The sequence below is a fragment of the Zootoca vivipara genome, chromosome 13 (assembly GCF_963506605.1).
Source record: "Zootoca vivipara chromosome 13, rZooViv1.1, whole genome shotgun sequence".
Lineage (NCBI taxonomy): Eukaryota > Metazoa > Chordata > Lepidosauria > Squamata > Lacertidae > Zootoca > Zootoca vivipara.
In genome coordinates, this window is record NC_083288.1 from 39,959,533 (window position 1) to 39,980,611 (window position 21,079).

At 44.7% G+C, this 21,079-nt stretch overlaps 1 protein-coding gene across 1 annotated transcript; it reads right to left on the reverse strand.

Annotated features, from left to right (window-relative positions):
* Nucleotides 1–853: 853 nt before the first annotated feature.
* STX4 (syntaxin 4) lies at nucleotides 854–15,067 on the reverse strand. The gene is made up of 11 exons (XM_035135282.2): nucleotides 14,841–15,067; nucleotides 10,795–10,905; nucleotides 9,637–9,736; nucleotides 8,011–8,085; nucleotides 7,752–7,822; nucleotides 7,553–7,661; nucleotides 4,425–4,501; nucleotides 4,191–4,328; nucleotides 3,406–3,516; nucleotides 2,857–2,993; nucleotides 854–2,386 (listed from the first exon to the last, which is right to left on the reverse strand). The coding sequence occupies exons 1-10, from the start codon at nucleotides 14,868–14,870 to the stop codon at nucleotides 2,910–2,912; spliced, it is 906 nt and encodes a 301-aa protein (XP_034991173.1). The 5' UTR covers nucleotides 14,871–15,067; the 3' UTR covers nucleotides 854–2,386; nucleotides 2,857–2,909.
* Nucleotides 15,068–21,079: the final 6,012 nt, after the last annotated feature.

Here is a 21,079-nt window from a genome sequence, read left to right on the forward strand (position 1 = left end):
AGTACCCCTGCGTCGTCCCTCCAGAAAAAAAAGCTATGGTTAGAAGCCAAGTAACACAGGAGGAAAATTTTGCACAGGAGGAAAATTTACTTTGTTCCTTTTATCACTGGTTTGGGGAATATGCTTTCATCAAGTTCCTCCATACCCTATCTCAGAATGTATCTTTGGATTCAATCTTTCTCAGCCGAGAAGTGTTAGCAGCTAAGGTGATATTGCTTTGCTGGGTCTGAGGGGTCCTCTGTGTAGAAACTGCTGCTTCCCATTGTGAGCATGTAAAAATAAGAAGGGGAAACGGAGATCCCGAGTCACAACCAAGGCTCCTTCGCAGATTGTATCTAGCTGTGTTTATCTTCCCTTCACACTCAAGGTGCTTTCTGGGGAACACAGCAGTGTAAAACAGCTGCTCTCTTAAAAAGGCTCTTGAATTACATTTGGAAGAGGCATTTAAACTTGTACCTTGGGGCGATACTTTAAAATGCAGTTTGAGACCCCTCTTCAAGAAAGATCCCTCGAAGTATCCTCTCTTGCCTGTGCCCCAGGAGCGAAGCACACTCATAGCCGTACAAGAGAAGCAGGGGGGTGGGCAAATGAATCACTACTGAAATTATGGCTTCTTCTGTGTGGCGAGACAACAGCTATAATGCAAACAAGCAGAGAGGTGTCAAACTGGAATTAACTTGTTCCAGGGTCTCAGAAGTTCCACAACTTCACAGCTAAGGCCTGGAATATGTGACGCATTAATAAAACTAAAGGTTTCAAGCGTACATGCAAGTGTAACTCTTACTCCCTGCCAAGTTATTCTCACAGTCTCTTCCTTCCAGTTTCAGTCAAAGGCATCCAAGACTGACAGAATGGTGGGAAGGAGCTTCTCGCATTGGGGACAACAATGAAACCACGACTTTGCAGACATTCTAGAAAGTGCTTTTATTTTTATATTACAAAATAATTTGAGGCAGGCTGCTTTTCTTTTCTTTACATTCAATCTCCAAGGCAACTGGAACAGTTTGCTAAATGCTTTGATCTGGACAAGTCCTCTTTTTCCAAAGTAGAAAAATATCAAATTTTCAGGAACAAGGCCAAAAGGTCCTGGCTTCCATTTTCTCCATGATTTGCCCAACCCAATTCAGCTAGATTTGCAGACAGACAAACCCAAGGAGCTCGGACTCCTACTCCATCCTATAACCCTCCTTTCAAGATCTTGATTCCCCCTGGCCTCTTGGGCAATTTTTCCAGGTGGCTAATTCGAGGCCTGCAATCGGGTTTCCTGAGGGAGCAAAGAACATTGTGTGGTTTCGTCCCAATACTTTTTTTAGGTTGGCACTGGGATTATCTCTCATTTCATTGTACAAAGAGAGAAAAGAGATCTAAAGAAAAGATGAAGATAATACACAGGGCTCAGAAGGGGTGTGAGCACACAACCCCTTAGGCACCAGGGACATGGCGGCTGGGAGGAGGGCCACACAGATAAAGGAGGCATGGAAAAAGTGTCAACTTTAAAAGTTGAGAGCAGGAGGCAAACAGCTTGGTAAAAAGCAATAGAAGGTATTTTAGCCATGTGAACCTGGAGGTCCTGGCTTGCTGCCCTTTGCTTCAGCTGAAACAGGCCCCATGTACTTACCAAAGGCCTCCAAAAATCCAACAAACAAGGTCAGGGCGAAGGCAGCAGGTTAGAAAAAAATTAACAGAGCTGCATGTTGCTTCCCTCATATGCACATCCAACAGAGTTGAGTGTGGGAATGAAGGACCAGACATACCACCACCAAGTTCTGTACAATATCCATCTGTCCCCTTGTAAAGATGTACAATATACTGTGTGATAAGGGGGAAGCTTAAAAAAACTGACATGGCTTGTAGCAAGACGCATGATAAATAACTAAGGCAGGCAGAGATTTTAGAAGGCAGGAACTATAAAAAGGGTAAGGAAAACTCACAGCTGTCATGACCAGAATGGGAGAGTTGGGGTTCCTTAAGATAAGGAGCCATCTAGAATTCATTGCAAGGGAGGATACTGTTGAGGAGGAGGCCAAGACAGGAACTGGCCATCTGCTTGTGAATGGGTCAAGGCCACAGAATGTATTGGGGGAGAAACACAGGACCCAAACACAAGCCATGAAACAAAATAAACTAGGAAGTCCAAAATAAACACAGCAGAGACTTTGCTCTAGAATAGATCTTGAGAGCTATAGACATCTGGAAACAGTTTTGGATGCAGGGAAATCAGGGGCTTCTTGTTTCTGGACAACAGGAAAGGAGGCAGCCATAGGCAGCATGTGCTTTCAGGACTGGGTGAAAGGCAGGATGCATCTCCACCAGCCATCTATCAGTGCAAAGGCCTCCCAAGAGAGGGCAGACGTTCCAGAACCATGATGAAGCCAGAGATGGAGCCCTGAGAAGGGAAAATTCCAAAATTCACAAGAAAGGAAAGGGCAGAGTCAGAACTCTTCACTGCAGTTTCCAACTGAAGCCCTTCACCTAGCAAAATACCTCTCCCACCACTCCCTCCTCCTACCTAGCAGGTCTAGGTGCCATTGCAAGAAGCATAAGGCATTTGAGGTGCAGTGACTTATTCCTCAGCCATCACTAGCTGCAGGCAGCTCCTCTAGCTCTGTCATGTGGTGCAGACCAGGTCAGAAAGAGCTGGAAATGACTATGCCCCACCCATGCTTAACAGCAGCAAGAGATTGTTGCAAAAGTGCACTGGAGCTACATCAAGGCTGTTGGAACCCAGAGGGAAGAACCTGCCTCGGCATGAGATAAGGCACCTCTTGAGCATGAGCCTCTAGAGGCCCAGATGTTGACCATGCCTCTCCCCTCAAATGTGCAGCCGTTCCTTGCATCTTTGTCCCCTATACTCACCATCGGGCTCCAGCCAACGCAGCACGAAAGGAGAGGCAGAAATGGGAGCCCTCCTAGCCAACTGCAATGGATACACCAATGATGACGATGATGATCAGCGCTGTGACTGTCAGGCAGATGGCAATCATGAACTTCTTCTGCAGAGCCCCAAAGCAGAGAACAGGCAAAAAAAGGTATTAAGGCAGATGGCCAGGGAGAGAGCTCTCAGCTCTTGCTATATTTTTCATTCATCTGCTAGCCACAGGGAGGAAGAGTAAGGCACTTGACAAAGCACCAAAACACTTTGGTCATGGGAAGCCTTGCTCAACGAACCCCCCTCCCCTCCCTTCTTCCAAGATTTCATCACACATTGCCCATCATCTCAAACATCTATTTGGAACAATAAAGGCTTGACAAGTGCTTTCCCTCCTTAAGTCAAAGCAGATGTCCCCAGGTTGCCAACTTTTGCCATTTGCACAGCACAGTTGCATGTAAGCATGATACAAACGAGATCTTTTCATTTTAAAGAAGATACAACCCAAATTTCACCAGAGAACACAGTAAATTTACCTTGCGAGCTTTCTTTTGGTTCTCTTGAGCCATGTGGAGGTGGACCTGCCCTTTCTTGACGTAGTCCTCTGAATCCAGGATGTTCTTCTCTATCCTGTCAATCATCTCTCCCTAAATGCAGTCAAAGGGGTGGGGATGAGGTATGAAGAAACCTCTGAGCTGAGTGGGAGAGGTGGGGTGGGGAGAAGAGACAACAGACAACAAGCGCTGGGGCAAGGGAGGGTGGCCAGGGAAAATATGTGAAGGGGGCAAAGAAGCTACCCCTGGGTAGTAAGAGGTGGGTCTGGGTCTGCATGGGGTCACTAGGAATAGAGAGAACAAGGTCAAACAAAACAGTGAGAGTACATAAGAAATCATCCAGTACAGGCAAGGAAAAAAAAAAGGTGAGCACACTTCCTCAAATTCTAGCAACCTCATCATAATAACTAAGCCCATATTAAAGCTGTGTAAAAACTCCTAGGAGGCACGGATGGGAAGTGTACTTGGCAAGAAGAGTGATGGAAAGGAGCTTGAAGGTTGGTAAGAAGCCAAAGCAGAAACAAGATGGAACTGTGAGTTGACCCCTTCCCACGAGGGAAGGAAGAGTGGGGAAGGACTCGGCGCCTGCAGACAGCACTGTATCTTCCGGTAGGGCTGAGAACAACATGTGACTGTTGCCAGTCAGTGCAGAGAACGCCGAGCTAGTTGGACCAATGGTCTAACTTGGCTTAACGCAGCTTCCTGTATTCCCAAGAGCACCTGGATCCCGCCCGAGTACCTTCTTTCTCCTCCCCCCACTGCCATACCTGCAGCTCCACTTCAGTGGCCAGGTACAAGAACATTTCGTGTAGTTCCTGGATGCTGCGCTCCAGCTTGAGGATTTCACTGTGCCGTGTCTCAATTTCGTTCAGAGCCTGCTTCGTCACTTGCGTGTCCTTCATGATCTGTGGGGGAGCAAGTGCGGCTGGATAAGTTAACCGAGGGCCCAGACCCCCTTTTCTATCTTATGCCCTCCAAAGGCTTTGCCTTCTGGTACTCACATTGGAAACAAACACCTCCGTCTGACCACTCTCCAGCATCTGGTCCAGCTCTTCATCGGAAACTGCCCCGCTGTTAGCTGAAGGGGAATGAAGAAAGCAGCCTCAGGACCAAAGCAAGGTTTCCTGCCCAAAATAAGAAGCAAAGCCAGACTCCCTCACTCTCAGCAGCCTACCTTTAACCCTTTCACTACCCCTCCTGTCTAAAGGCACTAAATCCCACACACCTCCAAAATCAGAACTCAAGGGCCACACAGTGCTTGTTATTTGGCTGTGGTGCCGCAAAGCCTTCTATTGTGATGTACTGCCTAGCTGAAGGGAGGTGAAGCTCTCTGCCTGAAGTCTACATTTTATTCTCTAAACTCCAACATGCTGCATTCTTCTATGGTGGTTTAAATATTTGCTTTGCTTTATTCTAGGTTACTGAGGTTTTCAAAACTTTTTACCTTCAGGGAACTGATTCCACATCAACAGGCCTGAAAAGCATTAAATCTTCCTTCATTTTTTACAGTGCAATCCTATGCATGATGGCTCATAAATAATTCGCAGTGAGCTCAGTGGGGCTTATTCCCAGGTAAATGTATACAGGATTGCAGCCTCAGTGCAATCCTGAACTAAAAGATTAACGTAACTTTAACAAAACCCACTGTGGATACGATTTAGTAGAAAGAGAATATACATTTATAAATAAAGCTTCCAAAGTTCTGTGGAGCTCTGGAAAAACACTAATCTAGTTAGACAGTTTGGTATCCTCTCTTCCCTTCCCCCCTCTATATTTAGATTTTTGCCTCAGCTTTATGTTAAAGTCGAGTATAGATGAAATGAGACACCATAGACACTGGTGGTGAGGACGAAGCCAAAATCTAGACTTTACAAGGAGGGATTGGGCTGATGCTGAGTGATGGGTCATCACTGACCAGTTATTAAAAGCTGTCCTGAAAGCTCTTTTTGAAAAGCCTTTTTGAAAAATCTGTTCACATATTTGCAAGCTTTCCCCCTCTACAGTGAGATGCAGAAAGTTTTATGGTGAAATATGAAACAGCCTACTCTCTGCAGGCAGAACACTGGAGTAGGGCAGGCTTGGGGGCTTCCAGGGTAAGAGTTCACACTTCTTCCCACACCTCCTTCACACCTCCTTCCACAGAGCTGGTAGCGAGGACCCAACTCTTTAGTTTGTTTCAAGCCCTGCTTAAATATTAGTGGTGCCTTTGGTGCATATTCGCTAGAAAATTGTTAAGGGGGAGCCCTGATACAGCTCACACTTTTCCTGAAGATTGTTATTAAATCTTAGCATCACAAACACTCCTGTGAGATCTTTCAGAATGGGGATCTTCCAGCTGCCCCTACTCCGATTCAGCACTCTACACAACTGGTACCTCTTTTAGCTTTCAAATTCATCTGAAGGATGGGGCAGCTGGATTAAAGCATATTTCTTGACAAACCATCTTTATTTGCTGTTGGAGACTAGGAGAGCCTTCACATCAGGGATTTCAGACAATGTTTTGGTTTGTGTGATCTGGCCTATCTGAAATGAAAGGAATGCTGGAAAACTTTCCTCCCATCCCTACCCTCATTTGGCTGTGAAACCCCAGGCCAAGTGTGCTTTGTGCAGCTTACCCTTCCAACTCTTCTGCCTTTCAAGGTCATTTTCCTTTAGAGGGCAGCAGACAGACGCTATCTGTCTCCACAGGAAGATGACTTGGCCCATGTACAACTAGCAGCACGTCACTGAATATATATATATATATATATATATATATATATATATATATATATATATATGACTGTTTGAAAGCAAAAGGGCCTTCAAGGTTTTACAATACCTGTGAGGTGGAGGGTTCAATTAGGAGCCAGGGTTGTACTAACCCTTCCCCACCACCACCCCACACAACAGGATACCTTTGAAACTGCTTCAGGAAGAAAAACTTGCCCGTTGGAAGACAGCCAGCCTTTAGCAAAACCAGGTCTCCTAGTACTGATTTTTTAAAAATGTGCATCTTATCTACCCTCCTCCTTTGAGCCCCATGCCTTCCCAATTCACACCCTAAAACGAATCTCATTACCAGCAGCTATTTCTCCACTGCTTTGCTAACCCTGTACCTGAAATTAGTCACAGAAGGGAGGAAATGGGGCAAATCTCTTCCTCACAAAGACCACCAGTGTTCTCAACTTCCCCCCAACTAGAAATGTTGCCAGTGCTCCCCTGCCTTGTGTCCCAAGTTTTGGAAATTTTAACAGTCCCCGTGCAGGGTGGTAGTTGAGCCTAGGCTCAACAAAAAAGTGCTCTCAAGGCCAATATTCATAGTCATTTTCTCCAAAGCATAAAGTGCTATAGCCTTGGGCAGACTTCACCATTCTAGGAATCACTGCAGCTGTATCCTTGAATTGCTCAGTTCCGCTTGTCTTAGGAGCACAGGCCTGAACACACACTTGCATGAATGGGAAAGAAACTGTGCAAAAAACAGCAGTTATGAGCTTGGAAGTTACCTATGCAATGGTCACAGGCTTTCTCTTTTTAAAGCCAATGTAATGTATCCTCTGCTCTGTAAAATGACTCTGCATCTAAAATGTGCAATGCAAATCAAGTTTGCTTGCTTGTTTATTTTGCATGTTTTCCACTTCTGCTAGCTGATGGAAAGTGTAAAGAATAGGCCTTAAAGAACATCATCTGACCAGTGGAAACGTTACTGGGCCCTGCACCATGCACAGTTTACATGTTTTCACTGCCCACTTCCTAAGATCTAGGAACTTGCCTTATAAACAAAAATCAACAAAACTGCCAGAATCCACTTATACAGAGAGATTGCAAAGACATAAAGCCCCCATGTGTCCCTGACCAGCATTACAAACACAACAGCTCATGTGTTTCTGAGACATCTCTAACAGCAGCATCGTGAGAAGAATAGGGCACCATATCCAAGCTTAGGATACTCCTCATAGCCACCAGGCAACCCAGATGACTTTGGGCAAATCACAACCTTCCCAGCTACTTAGGGCTGGTACCATGGCTTGTTCCCATAACTTATGGGACGACTCTAGTAAGTAGGAACCTTGCAGCAACCGAGATTGCTGATTTGGCACTGAAATGCAGTCCTCTCTGGAGCCAGTGGGAAAAAAGAGCAGACACTCACTGATCTGCAGCTGTCTCCTGATGCGCTCCAGATTCTTGTCTCGGTAGTCAGACTGCGTTGCATTGCACTGGTTGATCAGATCCAAGAACTGTTGGGACAGGATCCCATGCTGAGGCAGAAATGGAAAGAAAGGGTTAAGTACACTTCTCTAGCCTCCTCCTCACCAGCACCCAAGTGAGCTAGCTGGGCTGCATCTGACCTGGGTTCTCTTCATACGAACGTTGATGGAATTTTTGTTCTCATCTTCCCCATCCTTCTTGGGCTCAATTTCTATATTAAAAAATAAACAGGGCTGCAATCAAGACACATCACTTTCTACTGGAGACAAGAGAGAAGGCCTCCTCCTAGTTTCAGTGCAGTGAGCACACAGACAAAGCTGGAGAGCAGAAGCTAGGAGGTCCGACATGCAGCACTCTTCCCTTTTATGCATTAAGGCCCAATCCTCCTCCCACACTCACTTTTCAGGCGGGTCCGAATGTCTTTTGCCAGCTCCTTGATTTCCTCACGTAGCTTTTGCAGGTCTTGCTTCATGCCTAGAAAACACCAAGGTTAAAAAGTCAACAGCTGGGATTGTGCCAGAGAAGAATTAGATGACATTTGCATGTGGCTTTTGCTAAGGTGTTATGTATGTAGGTGCTTCTTTGCCACATCCCTTTCCCGCAGGCCATTTGGTCAACTGAAGGGAACATGGACTACAGTTGCTCTGCCCACATTCAATCCATTGCTAGGCCATATCATTTCTTCTTGAAGAACACTGCAAAAATGGCTGTTTCTCCATATTGTTTTGGCTAAAGCTCTATGCTTCCACCTGAACTAGAACCTCGTCTCCTCACCTCAATGCAAAACTCCTTTATTATTCATTTATCCTGTTTCTTTCAGCTTTTGTTCTTCAATATATCCCACCAACAACTCCACCCATTTCCCCAGCTGCCCTCTTCAAGAGGGCCCTTCTTCTCTGAACGTGAACTTGGCACATCTGCTCATTCAACTCTTTCCTCACCCTTTCTCCTTTATGCATGGACTTTGGCTTTTCCTCTTATTTACTTTAGAGTACTTCAATTCTACCAACCAATCAAAGTTCTCAAGGCTGCTTGCAATGTATTTCATTCCCACCCCCCTCTGGTTTTCTAATGCAGTGTTTCCCAACCTTGTGCCTCCAGATGTTTTGGGACTACAACTCCCATCATTCCTGACCACTGGTCTTGCTAGCTAGGGATGATGGGAGTTGTAGTCCCAAAACATCTGGAGGCACAAGGTTGGGAAACACTGTTCTAATGTTCTAACAATTGGCCCTGTGCAGCTAAATCTCTTAACTGTGAACTGACAGTTGAACCACCCATCTGAATCCTCACTCCAAAAGCTTTTAACAATCCAGAATAGCATTTGCCTCTATCCACTTCTTCCTACCCTTGTTTGCCTTTCCATCCTTCTGTTGTTCCCTTGCTGTCTATTTTAGGCTGTAAGCAACTCTGGAGCATGAATCTGTCTACTGTGCTCATACACACACTGATGGAAAACTGTCGCAATCCATAATCTGGCCTGAAGGCACATAATGCAGTATCCTTGCTAAACCTAATCAGGTCTAGTCTGGTCAGTGCTTTGATTGGAGGTTGCCTAAGAATACTATGCACATTAATGTGAATTCCACAGAAGAAAGATGGAATATACATCAATTATATTTTGGAAATTTGCTTAATTTCTATGCATTTGGACACCTCTTAAAATATCATGACCAATTTTTGCATGATGGCAATTGAAATTAAGGAGCAGGTTTTCGTTTAGATACAACTGGATTTCATTTTGAATCAATATAGTACTCTGAACCTTTTCAAACTATAATTCTTAAGAAAAGCAAGATATGAGGCTGTTAGGAGTAAAAACAGCAATGTGCACTTTGCGACAAGGTAATTCTAATTTTGCACCACTTTAAATCATGAAATTTAAATACCACTAAACTCTGCCCCTAAATTTCACCATTTTCTGCAACTTTTCTTGGCCAATTACCTCCAAGAGCTTCTTTGTCCAGTTTTCCCACAGCCCATATCTTCTACTTCACCACCCGCACTCCCCCACTGCTAACTTACTATCCTCAGGGAGAGGTGTGGCCAAAATGGTAGTTTGATGTTTCTCTAGATCTTTTACTTTGCTTCCCAGAGTCCTCAAGGCTTCACGGATCCCACGTGTCTGAGAAGGCAATAAAAAATGATATGATGAGAAGGAGCCAATTCTAACCAGCTGAACCCTGACCTCCATCAATTAAGTGGGTTGCCAATTAAGAGATATCTCCATAGTATGAAACCCACCCATATCTCACTACGTATAACTACAAGCCACCAGCACAGGGAAATGGCTGACTAGATCTATTTACATAAGCAGAAAGCATAATCTGTCTGCTCCATAGAGTTCTAGAAAATGCTCAAGTGATTTGCACCCTCAAGGAATCACACAAAAACTCTACTGTGTGCGGGCAATACTGATGCAGCTTCAGTTTACCAAAAACTGTTCACGGATGCCAGAATTCAAATTATCTCCTCTTATTGTATTTAAAATATTTCTTCCCATACAGCTCACAGCACATTAAAAATCAAATACAATTCATAAAAACAGGAACATTAAAACTGCATGATATATAAAAACAACATAGAAATTCAGCATAAAACCAATTTCAGAGGGAATGAAACTATTAAATGGTTGGGAAAATAGAACTTTTTTGTCTGGCACTGAAAAGATAACAAGGAAGTCAGTGGGCAAATCTTCCACATCCACATCCAGGGCACCTCCAAAGCGAAGGTGCTCTCTCTTTCTCCTGTTGCCACCTGCCTCACCTCATTGGGTAGTGGCAGCTGGAGGATGGTCTCCAAAGCTTAACATAAGGAAAGGAGGACAGGGAGGTAAGCACTGTCTTATTGTTCTTCAGATGTGCAGCTAAAAGATCTCCAACTCCTCTGACACATTACAGCAACAAACCAATAGCATGCAATAGCAACTGTAGCAAGAAAAAAGTCAAGTGGTCGTGGAAGACTTTCCATGGGATAGTGAAAACAAAGATGATCATGCTGATAGATGCAATTTTTGGCACCAGAAGCGGGTGGGACGTTGGTAGATGCAGGATGGGACAGGCTTATGTGTGTCCCGCCAATGCACACAGCGCCTGGAATGCACGCGCGTGCACACACACACTCACACAGGGAGATAGTTCTAAAGTCAGCTCCGCACATGCTTAGAAAGAAAGATTGTGGTACCGTTCGGAAGAATTCGTCAGTTGGATCTGGAGAGCCATTGGGTCTTGCTGATCCTGGCTGTGGGACCAGAGTATCGAGTTCAGTCTCTTCACAGTCCGAGTCGACATCCTTCTGTTAAAGAGAGATGTAGAGTGAAGAGATCGGATGCACCAAAGCACTCATTGCACACATGTTGCAAATGACAATGGGGAAACACAGACCCAAAAACCCCACACTGCTCTTAGACAAGATTCATTTTCATTCATTTACAAACATTTCTATCCAAACCAACTTCCAAATCAGCTAACAATTTAAAACCAATCTTTTCATTCCATTTTGCATAGTACAGAAGATACCTGTCCTAAGAGTGAACAGAATCTAACATTTCATGGTTGCTTAAAAAGCTGAGTTGGCACCAGTCAGCTGTGAAGAAGAACAGACAAAACTGTCTTGTGTATTCAGTTTTTCTCCCTATTCTCTATCAACACACACTGTTGTACTCTTAATACAGAACTTTTGAGAGCTATGGGCATCTGTGAGAAGATGTGCAATTGGCACTGGATGTTCATCTGGCCATAACATGTGGAAAACTGGCATGTAGATTGGGTACCTGCATCTATTGCTGGATGAGATGCATAACAATGTTGCATGTAAACAGTGTTAGAAACTGAGATATGAAAGCTAGGAGTTAAATGGCACCTTAAACCTAGATTATGGGCGCAACAACGGAATGTCTAGGCGCGCTTTTTTTATAACAAGGATACAAAGCTGAAAATCAGTGAACTGCAGCTAAAATCTTATGTTCATTTTTCACATGGCCTAGTCCTTCCTCTGCGCCCCCCCCCCCTTAATATTCTTAAGAGGGTCTCTTCTCCAGTCTTTCCTTGTTGCAAAATGCACCTAGAACAATGGGAGTTTCAAACACTGCATATAATGTAACACACATTTCTCTGTGTGGATGCCAACCTGGTCACTACATTTTGCTGCACAGCAAATCTGACTAATTTTAAAACATGTAATCTTGTACAAAAGGGAGAAAAATCTGTAACTAGGAAACATGGAAGACAAGTTGGACACTGAGGGCTTCCTCTGTTGGAGAACACTCTTGCCTCAGTCTTTAATTCAACATAAGCAAGAACAAAAAAAATGTGCTTTGCTCCTATATTGGAAATTGGCTATGACACATACTACTCATGAAGGATTTGGGATGAAGACCTGGATTTGGGATGAAGACCTCAACCAGCGGGGCTGGGATGTGCCTCTGTGTACTTTGGCTGAATGCTGCTCCAACTCACTTGGACCTCAAATTTCCTTGTGTCAGTAGCAATGGCAATTTTTGCCCCCAGTTAAGAAGATGCACAACACAGGTCTTATTAGTAATATGCATATGGGCCAGGGTTCTGCTGGAGCAAATCAAACCCCAAGATGTGACCTAGGGTATAGAATCCAGTTCCAAAAACCTTTCATTTGATTACCTTTCATTTGAATAAATTTTAAAAGCACAACATCACTAGCTAGTTTCTAGCTCTCATGATTGATAAGAAAGGCTTGAATGTACATGTTCAACACCAGGTGAAATGTCAATAGCCAAACAATGGTTGATCAAAGTTTCTAGCAGTTGGGGCAGGGCTTCAGCACCCTCCATAATTCCATGCCCCTCTATTTCATGCAGAATATTTATGCAAATGTGCACTCTCCTGTGCTAGAGATCCATGCTGGCTGAATCTCTTTCTAATGCTGCACTGTACTTACAAGGCAGTGACAGAATTGTCATTTGAATTACCTTTGTGCAGAATTCCATTTAGTTTGCTTTTTTTTAAATAATAAAAAGGAATAAAGATAATCCTGCTTGTGAGACACTTTCTCAAACAGAAATGTTATGAAAAGAACCAACTATATATTCCAAAAAGTAGATGACTCCAGAAGAACTATGGTGGCATCTTTAAAACTAATTTATTTTAATTGTGGCATAAGCTTTCAAAGGCCAACAATCTTCTTTATCAAAAATAATCTATATAGGTAGTAGGAACATTACTATTCTTTAATTAGGGCTGCAAGCTTTAGCCAATTAAACTTAAACCACAGATTATGATTCAGCCCCTGCTTAATTGGAATATACAATTGTGCATGGCATGGTGCAGATGTGCCAGCTCACTCCCTTCCTGTGTCAAATTTGACAACGGACTTGAAAGGAAAAAACAAAACTAGCAGCTAGTTTGTATATTAGTGTGAAACCACCCTGGTTTCCTTTCTAGTAAGAACGACAAACATCTGAAACTGACATGAGAAGTCAACAATATTTTTCCTAAATCTGAATTTTCTTGCTACTGATAAAGATGGGGTGACAAAGGGACGAACGGTCAAGACAGAGACACTGAGATCTTAACAAAGTAAAGCCTAGAACAGGCATCCCCAAACCGTGGCCCTCCAGATGTTTTGGCCTACAACTCCCATGATCCCTAGCTAACAGGACCAGTGGTCGGGGAAGATGGGAATTGTAGTCCAAAACATCTGGAGGGCCGAAGTTTGGGGATGCCTGGCCTAGAAATTTCATGTTGATACACAGCAGCTGAAGCATTCTGGAGGACAAGAAAGGCAACGGGAATACAGCCATAGTATTGTTTGCAGACACCGAAAAGCATCTTAAATGTAATGCATAACTAAGTGGAAGGTGATTTTTACAATAAGCTATCTGCAAACATTGTTCAAACCCTAAGACAAAATCAAACTTGGCCCCTCTATCTCTCCCTCTCAAACCACTTACCATTTTGGAATCTTGTAACAAGTGAGTCCCTAAATGTAACTTCTTAATGTAATATCAGTTACATTCTGGTTCTTTTTTAATACTGTATTTCTATCCTACCCTTCCTCCAAGGAGATCAGGGCAGCAGCCACACGAAAGGCTGAGAGTTGAGGACCTAAGGTCACCTGGTAAGATGCATGGCTGAGCTGGATTTTACACATTTCCCCAACCAAAACCACCACCACCAGTTGCTGTCTCCCAAAAACAAAAGACCAATGCAACATCCAGTGGCGTTATTTGGGGTTGGGTATTGCTTTGGTGTGCAATATTGCCTTGCCCAAATGAGTTAACATCTCCAACTTCTTCTTTCGATCTCTGGAAATTCCTGGGGCCCTAATGTGCTCTACCCCAACTCCTTTCCATGGTGTTTCCCACTTAAACATTGGGGTGGGGGGCAGAAGCTAAGAGAAAGCCTATGAAGAGAGCGGATGAGAAGACGAGTGAAGAGGGAACCAATGCAAGGAGGGACAAGGGATTGTTATGTGAATATGGGGGACAAAAGGAGCACAGTGTGAGGACAAATGGGGGAAGAAATATAACAATGCTGAGAGGCAGCCTGTGGAAAAGGGAGGGCAGAGATGAAGATACTTTCAGGAGGGCAACCCAAAGAGTGGATGGAATAATGAGGGTGACAGAGAAGGGGAAATAACTGGCGGCAGCAATAGGAGGATACAGTACAGGGATGAAGAGAGCAGATAAACCCAGAACTGGGAGGGGGGGAGGCGAGTAGAAAAGTGGGAGACCATGATCATGGGAGGAAGGGAGGGAAAACAGCGCCCTCCAAAGGAGCCTGAGAGAAAAAACGCGCATTTGGAAAGGAAAGCTTTTATGACTGTCAAGGGGAAGGGAAGTTTGAAATTTATGAAATCCAGGCAGCGAATAACAAAAACGAAAATGGCAAACTCCTGGCTGTGTTTTTTGGGGTGGGGGAGGTGCGCACCTGACACCCTGCGCGGGGGCAGCAATGAAGCCCCTTGAGGAGGTCGGGGTCAGTGAGGGGGAGGTGGAAATCGGCCTTCAGAGGTCGAGGGGCTAAGATTGGGGTGAGGTTTAGGAGGCCTAAAATTTGGGGTGAGGTTTAGGGAGGACGAGAAGAGCAAAAGGGGAGGGGGGACGAGAAGGAAGGGAGAGCGAACAGCCTATAAAAGGCGAGGGGAAAGCGGCGCGCGGGGTGAGAGCGCGGCCGTCGGCGCAAAGGAGATACGGAAAGGGGAGGAGCAAAAGTGACCGTTGTGGGCGTGGCCAGTCACGCGAGGATTCTCACCCCTCTGATCTCGTCCGTTCGGTCCCTCATAGCTGTTTCCCCCTCCTTTTTTTCTTTTTCGCACTCCCGGGGACGAAGCGGCGCGGGGGAGGAGGGGGTTATTCAGAATGGAGGGGCAGGAGCAGACTGCGCACGCGCGCTGGAGGTCCCTCCTCCACCTCTTACTTCGCCTCCGCTTCCTCCCCCTCCTTCCTCGCGGGTAGGTTGCTTGAGAGGCAAAAGAGAGAGAGAGAGAGAGAAACGCTCCGTCCCCAACTAGCTCGCACTGCGCATGCGCTTTCTCGCCCGGCCGCTCGACAAGGCGATTTTCACCCTCAACCCCACAGCCAGTGGAGAAGCAACGGAAAAGGGAAGGCAGACCGGAAGTATCAGCCACCAGGGATTGATTTAGTGTGTTTATTGATATTATGGAGTCTACCCGGCCCCGCTTTTCTCTGTCAGTCGAAAGTCAGTACAACGGAGGATTTTTTTAAAAAAACACACAACAACAATAGCAACAGGAGGAGGAAGTGACTTGGGACTCCCATAATAAATGTTCCTTTCTTGACTTCAATATGGCCGCTGCCGGAAGTTCATCTGCGTCTACCGGATGTCGTTTTTCATCGGCCGTCATTGAGAACCATAGAGCTACGTGTAGGCTTAGAATTTCCCACTAATTCTGGCCATCGCTCAATTAATACAGTACTGTAGTCACTTGCTAAAAAGTCGTGTCATGTGGAAATGATTTGGAATGTGCAGCTCCGAATTTTTGTTTTTAAAATAACCGTCAGTTTTGGGATACTGACTATTTAAATTTCGCACATATTTTAAATGAATTAAAACGGGCCAATAGGCAACTGGTTCCCTTTCTCACCTATGGAAAATGGTAGTCTTTCCTCACACGCCACCACCTTTAATTCACAGAAATTCAGCTGGTGAAGCCCGAAATGCAGGGGTTGTAATGGGAAGTAAATCTTCGCCCACTGAATTACTGGCTGTCAAAGCTGCTACATGAACCTTTGCCAGAAAAAAAGTTGGCAACTCTTTGCTTCCATTGGTAATTTGAAAGAAAGTTGCTTTGTTCATTTTTCTGTCAATGTGCTATAAATTACTAATAATGTATGTTCTGATCATCCCATCTCCAAAAGGGCACTTTTGAGGAAAGCCTAAACACATTGAGGCTTTTAGTTTAAGAAAAAAGATGACTAAAAGGAAGGTATACACACACACACACACTTATTAAGTGGTGCATAGTGTAGAGCATGTAGCTAGAAAGAAGTTTTTCTCCTGCTGCTGTAATGTTAGAACTTGGGATCATCCAATGAATGAAACTGGTCGGCCTTGCGATAGATTCAGGAGAGGGAAGAATGGACGGTGTCAAGATGTGTCCCGAAAATGCTACTTTTAGAAAGTAAGCTGTAAAATGAACACCAGGTTTTTCTGTGGCAATGGTAGTAAATAGCAGAGGCACTTGTTAATTATGCTGTGAAAGATTGGAATAGATTAGTATTAAAATATGAGAGAATATTCCCTATTGAATATGTGCAACCTTTATGCTCTGGGTAGTACTACATTGGCTGCCAGCTGCACCTGGTTGGCCAATTTGGGATAAAAGATGGAGTAGATGTAAATGGACCTTTGGTTTGATTCACCAGATCCCTTCTTACAGAGTGTGCTTCATTTATTTTAGTAACAGAGTTACATCTACCATTCATATATTTTTCAGAGCAGCTTGCACAACCTTTAGATTAATGAAATAATCTGTGGTAGTCTTCAGAACAGTCCTGGGCATAGCCTGCTTCTGTAGTCCAATGTCAAATTATATTGGCTTCTGCACTTCAATAAAATGTACAGGTATTCCATAAAATAAACCCTATTTATTTCTGGGATTTAATATCTGCAGGACTTGTAACCCTGACTCAGATTTGTTTGTCATGGCAGATTTGTATGTTTCATTTTGAAATAATTGTTTTCTGTTGTAGAAGTAGTGGTGTTAAGACAGGCACCCCCAAACTCGGCCCTCCAGCTGTTTTGGGACTACAATTCCCATCATCCTTGACCACTGGTCCTGTTAGCTAGGGATGATGGGAGTTGTAGTCCAAAAACAGCTGGAGGGCAAAGTTTGGGGGTGCCTGCCTTAAGAGCAATCCTATAGCAATATCCACTGGGATGAGTAGGGTTATTATCCAGTGGATCTCTGGCTGAGCTGGGAGGTTCCCAGCACAACTGGGCTACACCAGCATAGCTTGCCATCCTTGGCTCAGCTGGAGATACCTGGCTCAGCCAAAGTCTGGCATATCTTAAACTGGAATAAGCTTTGTAAAAGGGGTGTTTTGTGGCAGAACCAGAGAGGTGACATAGGCTGGGTCCTAAACTTGTTGGCTTGGCAACCCAGCATAAGTTAAGCCAGCAAAAAAGGGTGGTGTAACCCAAACACTAGGGGACTTAGGTGGCCCTGTGGCTTAAACCACAGAGCCTAGGGCTTGCCAATCAGAAGGTCGGCAGTTCGAATCCCCGTGACGGGGGGAGCTCCCGTTGCTCGGTCCCAGCTCCTGGCAACCTAGCAGTTCGAAAGCATGTCAAAGTGCAAGTAGATAAATAGGTACCGCTACAGCGGGAAGGTAAATGACATTTCTGGTTCACCAGAAGCAGCTTAGTCATGCTGGCCACATGACCTGGAAGCTGTACGCCGTCTCCCTCGGCCAATAACGCAAGATGAGCGCCGCAACCCCAGAGTCGGTCACGACTGGACCTAATGGTCAGGGGTCCCTTTACCTTTAACCCAAACACTTTTAAAGCCTCATTTTCCCTCTGTCAGGCTTAGGCCAGCTCAGCCAGGAGCAGCCCTGCTACTTTGCTGTACTTTGCACCAGCTTAATTTACACCAGTTTGTTTCATGCCAGCTTCTTGTAAAAAGGTTGATCCCTTACATTGAGTAAGGCCATTGGTCCATCTAGTTCACTATTGTCTACACTGGCTGGCAGTGGTTCTCCAGGGTTTCAAACAGGGTACGTACCTAGCCTTACCTAAAGATGTTGGGGATTGGAGCTGGGGCCTTCTTCCTTCAAAGAGAATGCCGTAGCCCTGAGCCATGGCCCTTCCCCATGCTAATCAGTAAAGAGGGTGAGCAGGTGTAAAGAAACACAAAGGTTTATTGTCCTTTGGATAGCTGTGTAGCATACATACTGGCAGGTGCAGGTTTATCAAGCTAGGCTTACAAAATCTGTACCAGCTGAAATTTCTTCATCTATGCTGCTCTTAAAAGTGGCACTGTCCTGCTTTCCATTTTAAATAAACCAGAGCATAGCTGTCAAGTTCTCCCTTTTTTTAAAGGGAAATTCCCTTATGCTGAATAGGCTTCCTCGTGAGAAAAGGGAAAACTTGACAGCTATGAACCAGAGATAGGTTTGCCTCCTTGCATTGAGCTGATGATCCAAGAGGATCAGTTGCCATCTCTTCAATGAGAACTAATGACTAGGCGATGTTTCCTTAATTAGCAATCTACCTGCAGTGTGGGATCTAAGAAGAGTGTTCTCTTGGTCGCTGGGATGTGGGCCAAAAAAATAAGCAGTTTGACTTTGGGCAGATGGAGAAACCAGGAGCTTTATGAGTTCTAGCAAACACCTGGGGTGAGTGCCATAGCCTTGGAGTGTCTGCGTGTGTTTGCACTGCAACTATTCCTCTTTGAAAATCTGCTGCAAGATGAGCAGTTGTTCTGCCTGCTGTCGGGGGTGGGGGGTCTGCTTATAGATTTATAAATAAGCAGAGTCTCCAGAGCTCCCTCCCTTTCGTATTGCAAGGAAACAGACTCTGGAGCGAGGCAAACCTCCCCCACCCTTCCTATCGGGAGTGAGCTGAGATGCTTTCATTTTTGTGGTAATGTCTAGCTTTACTGGGGTCTCTCTGTGTGTGAAAGGGGTTGGTAGATTGTGGGTGGGGTGTTGTTGTTTTTTCTTGCTGCTTTGCAGGTGGAGGGGCTTGGGCTTGTTGTGGCTTGGAGGACCGACGGAGCTGTGTGGTGGCTCCATCCCTGCGTCAGGCCAGTCCCCTTGCTGGCTGCCTTGGCAGCTTGCCCTGGCTGTCTGTGTCAATAGCGCAGCCGGTGACTCAGGAGGTTGCAAAGCTCCGTGACGGGAACAGGGATGAACTGATCCCTGCAGCCAAGGCGGAAGAGGTGTGTGTGGGGGGGGGGAATTAGTGTGGTTCAGAGTGGCAGGATAGGAGGAATTGTCCCCTGCAGTAAGGGACCCATTGTCTACTAAGGTTGCAGTCCTAAACACATAAATGAGAAAGTCCTATTGAACACAATGGGAATACTTTCTGAGCAAATGCACATGTACTTGTACTGTTAAAATGGGGGAAATGGTGTGACACAGCTGCATGGTGGCTTATGTCTGGCCCCAGCTTTTGTTAGTATGTGTTGGTTATTGTGACAATTATTATTATTATTATTATTATTCATTTCATTTCTATACCGCTTTATATTTTTCAGAAAACAACCTCAAAGCGGTTTAGAGCACATAAAAACATCAAATAAAACAACCCAGAATAAAAAAATTACTGTAGAAAGTCAAACTATACATTCAAAGCAACACAATTAACAGGAAACTAAAATATTATCTCAAAGATTTCGGAATAAAACATCACAGACGAGTTCAACTACAGAGTGCACATTTAATGTAGCAAACAACATTTATCACAGTTGTTGTTGTTTAGTCGTTTAGTCGTGTCCGACTCTTCGTGACCCCATGGACCATAGCACGCCAGGCACTCCTGTCTTGCACTGCCTCCCGCAGTTTGGTCAAACTCATGTTCGTAGCTTCGAGAACACTGTCCAACCATCTTGTCCTCTGTCGTCCCCTTCTCCTAGTGCCCTCAATCTTTCCCAACATCAGGGTCTTTTCCAAGGATTCTTCTTTTCTCATGAGGTGGCCAAAGTATTGGAGCCTCAGCTTCACGATCTGTCCTTCCAGGGAGCACTCAGGGCTGATTTCCTTAAGAATGGATAGGTTTGATCTTCTTGCAGTCCATGGGACTCTCAAGAGTCTCCTCCAGCACCATAATTCAAAAGCATCAATTCTTCGGCGATCAGCCTTCTTTATGGTCCAGCTCTCACTTCCATACATCACTACTGGGAAAACCATAGCTTTAACTATACGGACCTTTGTAGGCAAGGTGATGTCTCTGCTTTTTAAGATGCTGTCTAGGTTTGTCATTGCTTTTCTCCCAAGAAGCAGGCGTCTTTTAATTTCGTGACTGCTGTCACCATCTGCAGTGATCAAGGAGCCCAAGAAAGTAAAATCTCTCACTGCCTCCATTTCTTCCCCTTCTATTTGCCAGGAGGTGATGGGACCAGTGGCCATGATCTTGGTTTTTTTGATGTTGAGCTTCAGACCATATTATCACAGTTAACAACAACAATTATATCGAACATGTCGAAAGAAAAGATTGCTAAAGGAAGTCAAATATAAAATACACATTTAAGACAGCACAATTAACGAGAAAATAAAATACATCTTAAGCATAGGAACCTGTCTGCTGCTGTTGCTGCCAATCTTGCCAATGATGGTTCATGGCGGGTGGCAGCTGCGGAAGCTCAGGCTCCATGACCTGGGTCTGAGAGACAGCCAATATATTTCCATCCATGGGGTGAAAAGTTGCTATTGCACTCAGGTCCTGCCTTCAGGTTTCCCATAAGCCTCTGGATGGCTGCTGTGAGAACAGGATACTGGAGTAGATCCTGCAGGGCTCTTGTGTTCCTATGTTCTGGTTCACTTTAGTAGTGCTTGCGTAGGAGAACCTTTGTGCCTGGTTGAAGGTCATGCCCTCTAGGCGGTGCTGGATTACCTAATAGGCAGATTAAGCATGTGCTTTAAAAAAGAAGAATTCAACATTTCAAAGAAAACACTGAAGTGAGAAATCAGACTTCCTTACACTCAACTGCACACCGTTTCTCCTTTCCCTTTTTATTAGTTATCCTCACCTAAACCAGGAGGCACCCTACTGATGTAGATCAAAATAATGTGAGGAAATCAGATCCTGTCATGTGTTGCATATTATGTTCTATTTATTTTTTAAAAAAATATTTGACGGTTCAGTATTGCCCTTACCTGTGTAACACCTTTATTCCCACCCCTACCCCCACCCACCCCAAATCTGATGCCTGAGGCCGATTGATCTTGTTGTCCAACAGGGGGGGGGGTGAACCTCCTTCCGGTGTCCGACTGCAGTCCCTCTGCATAAGTTATGTATTTCTGGCG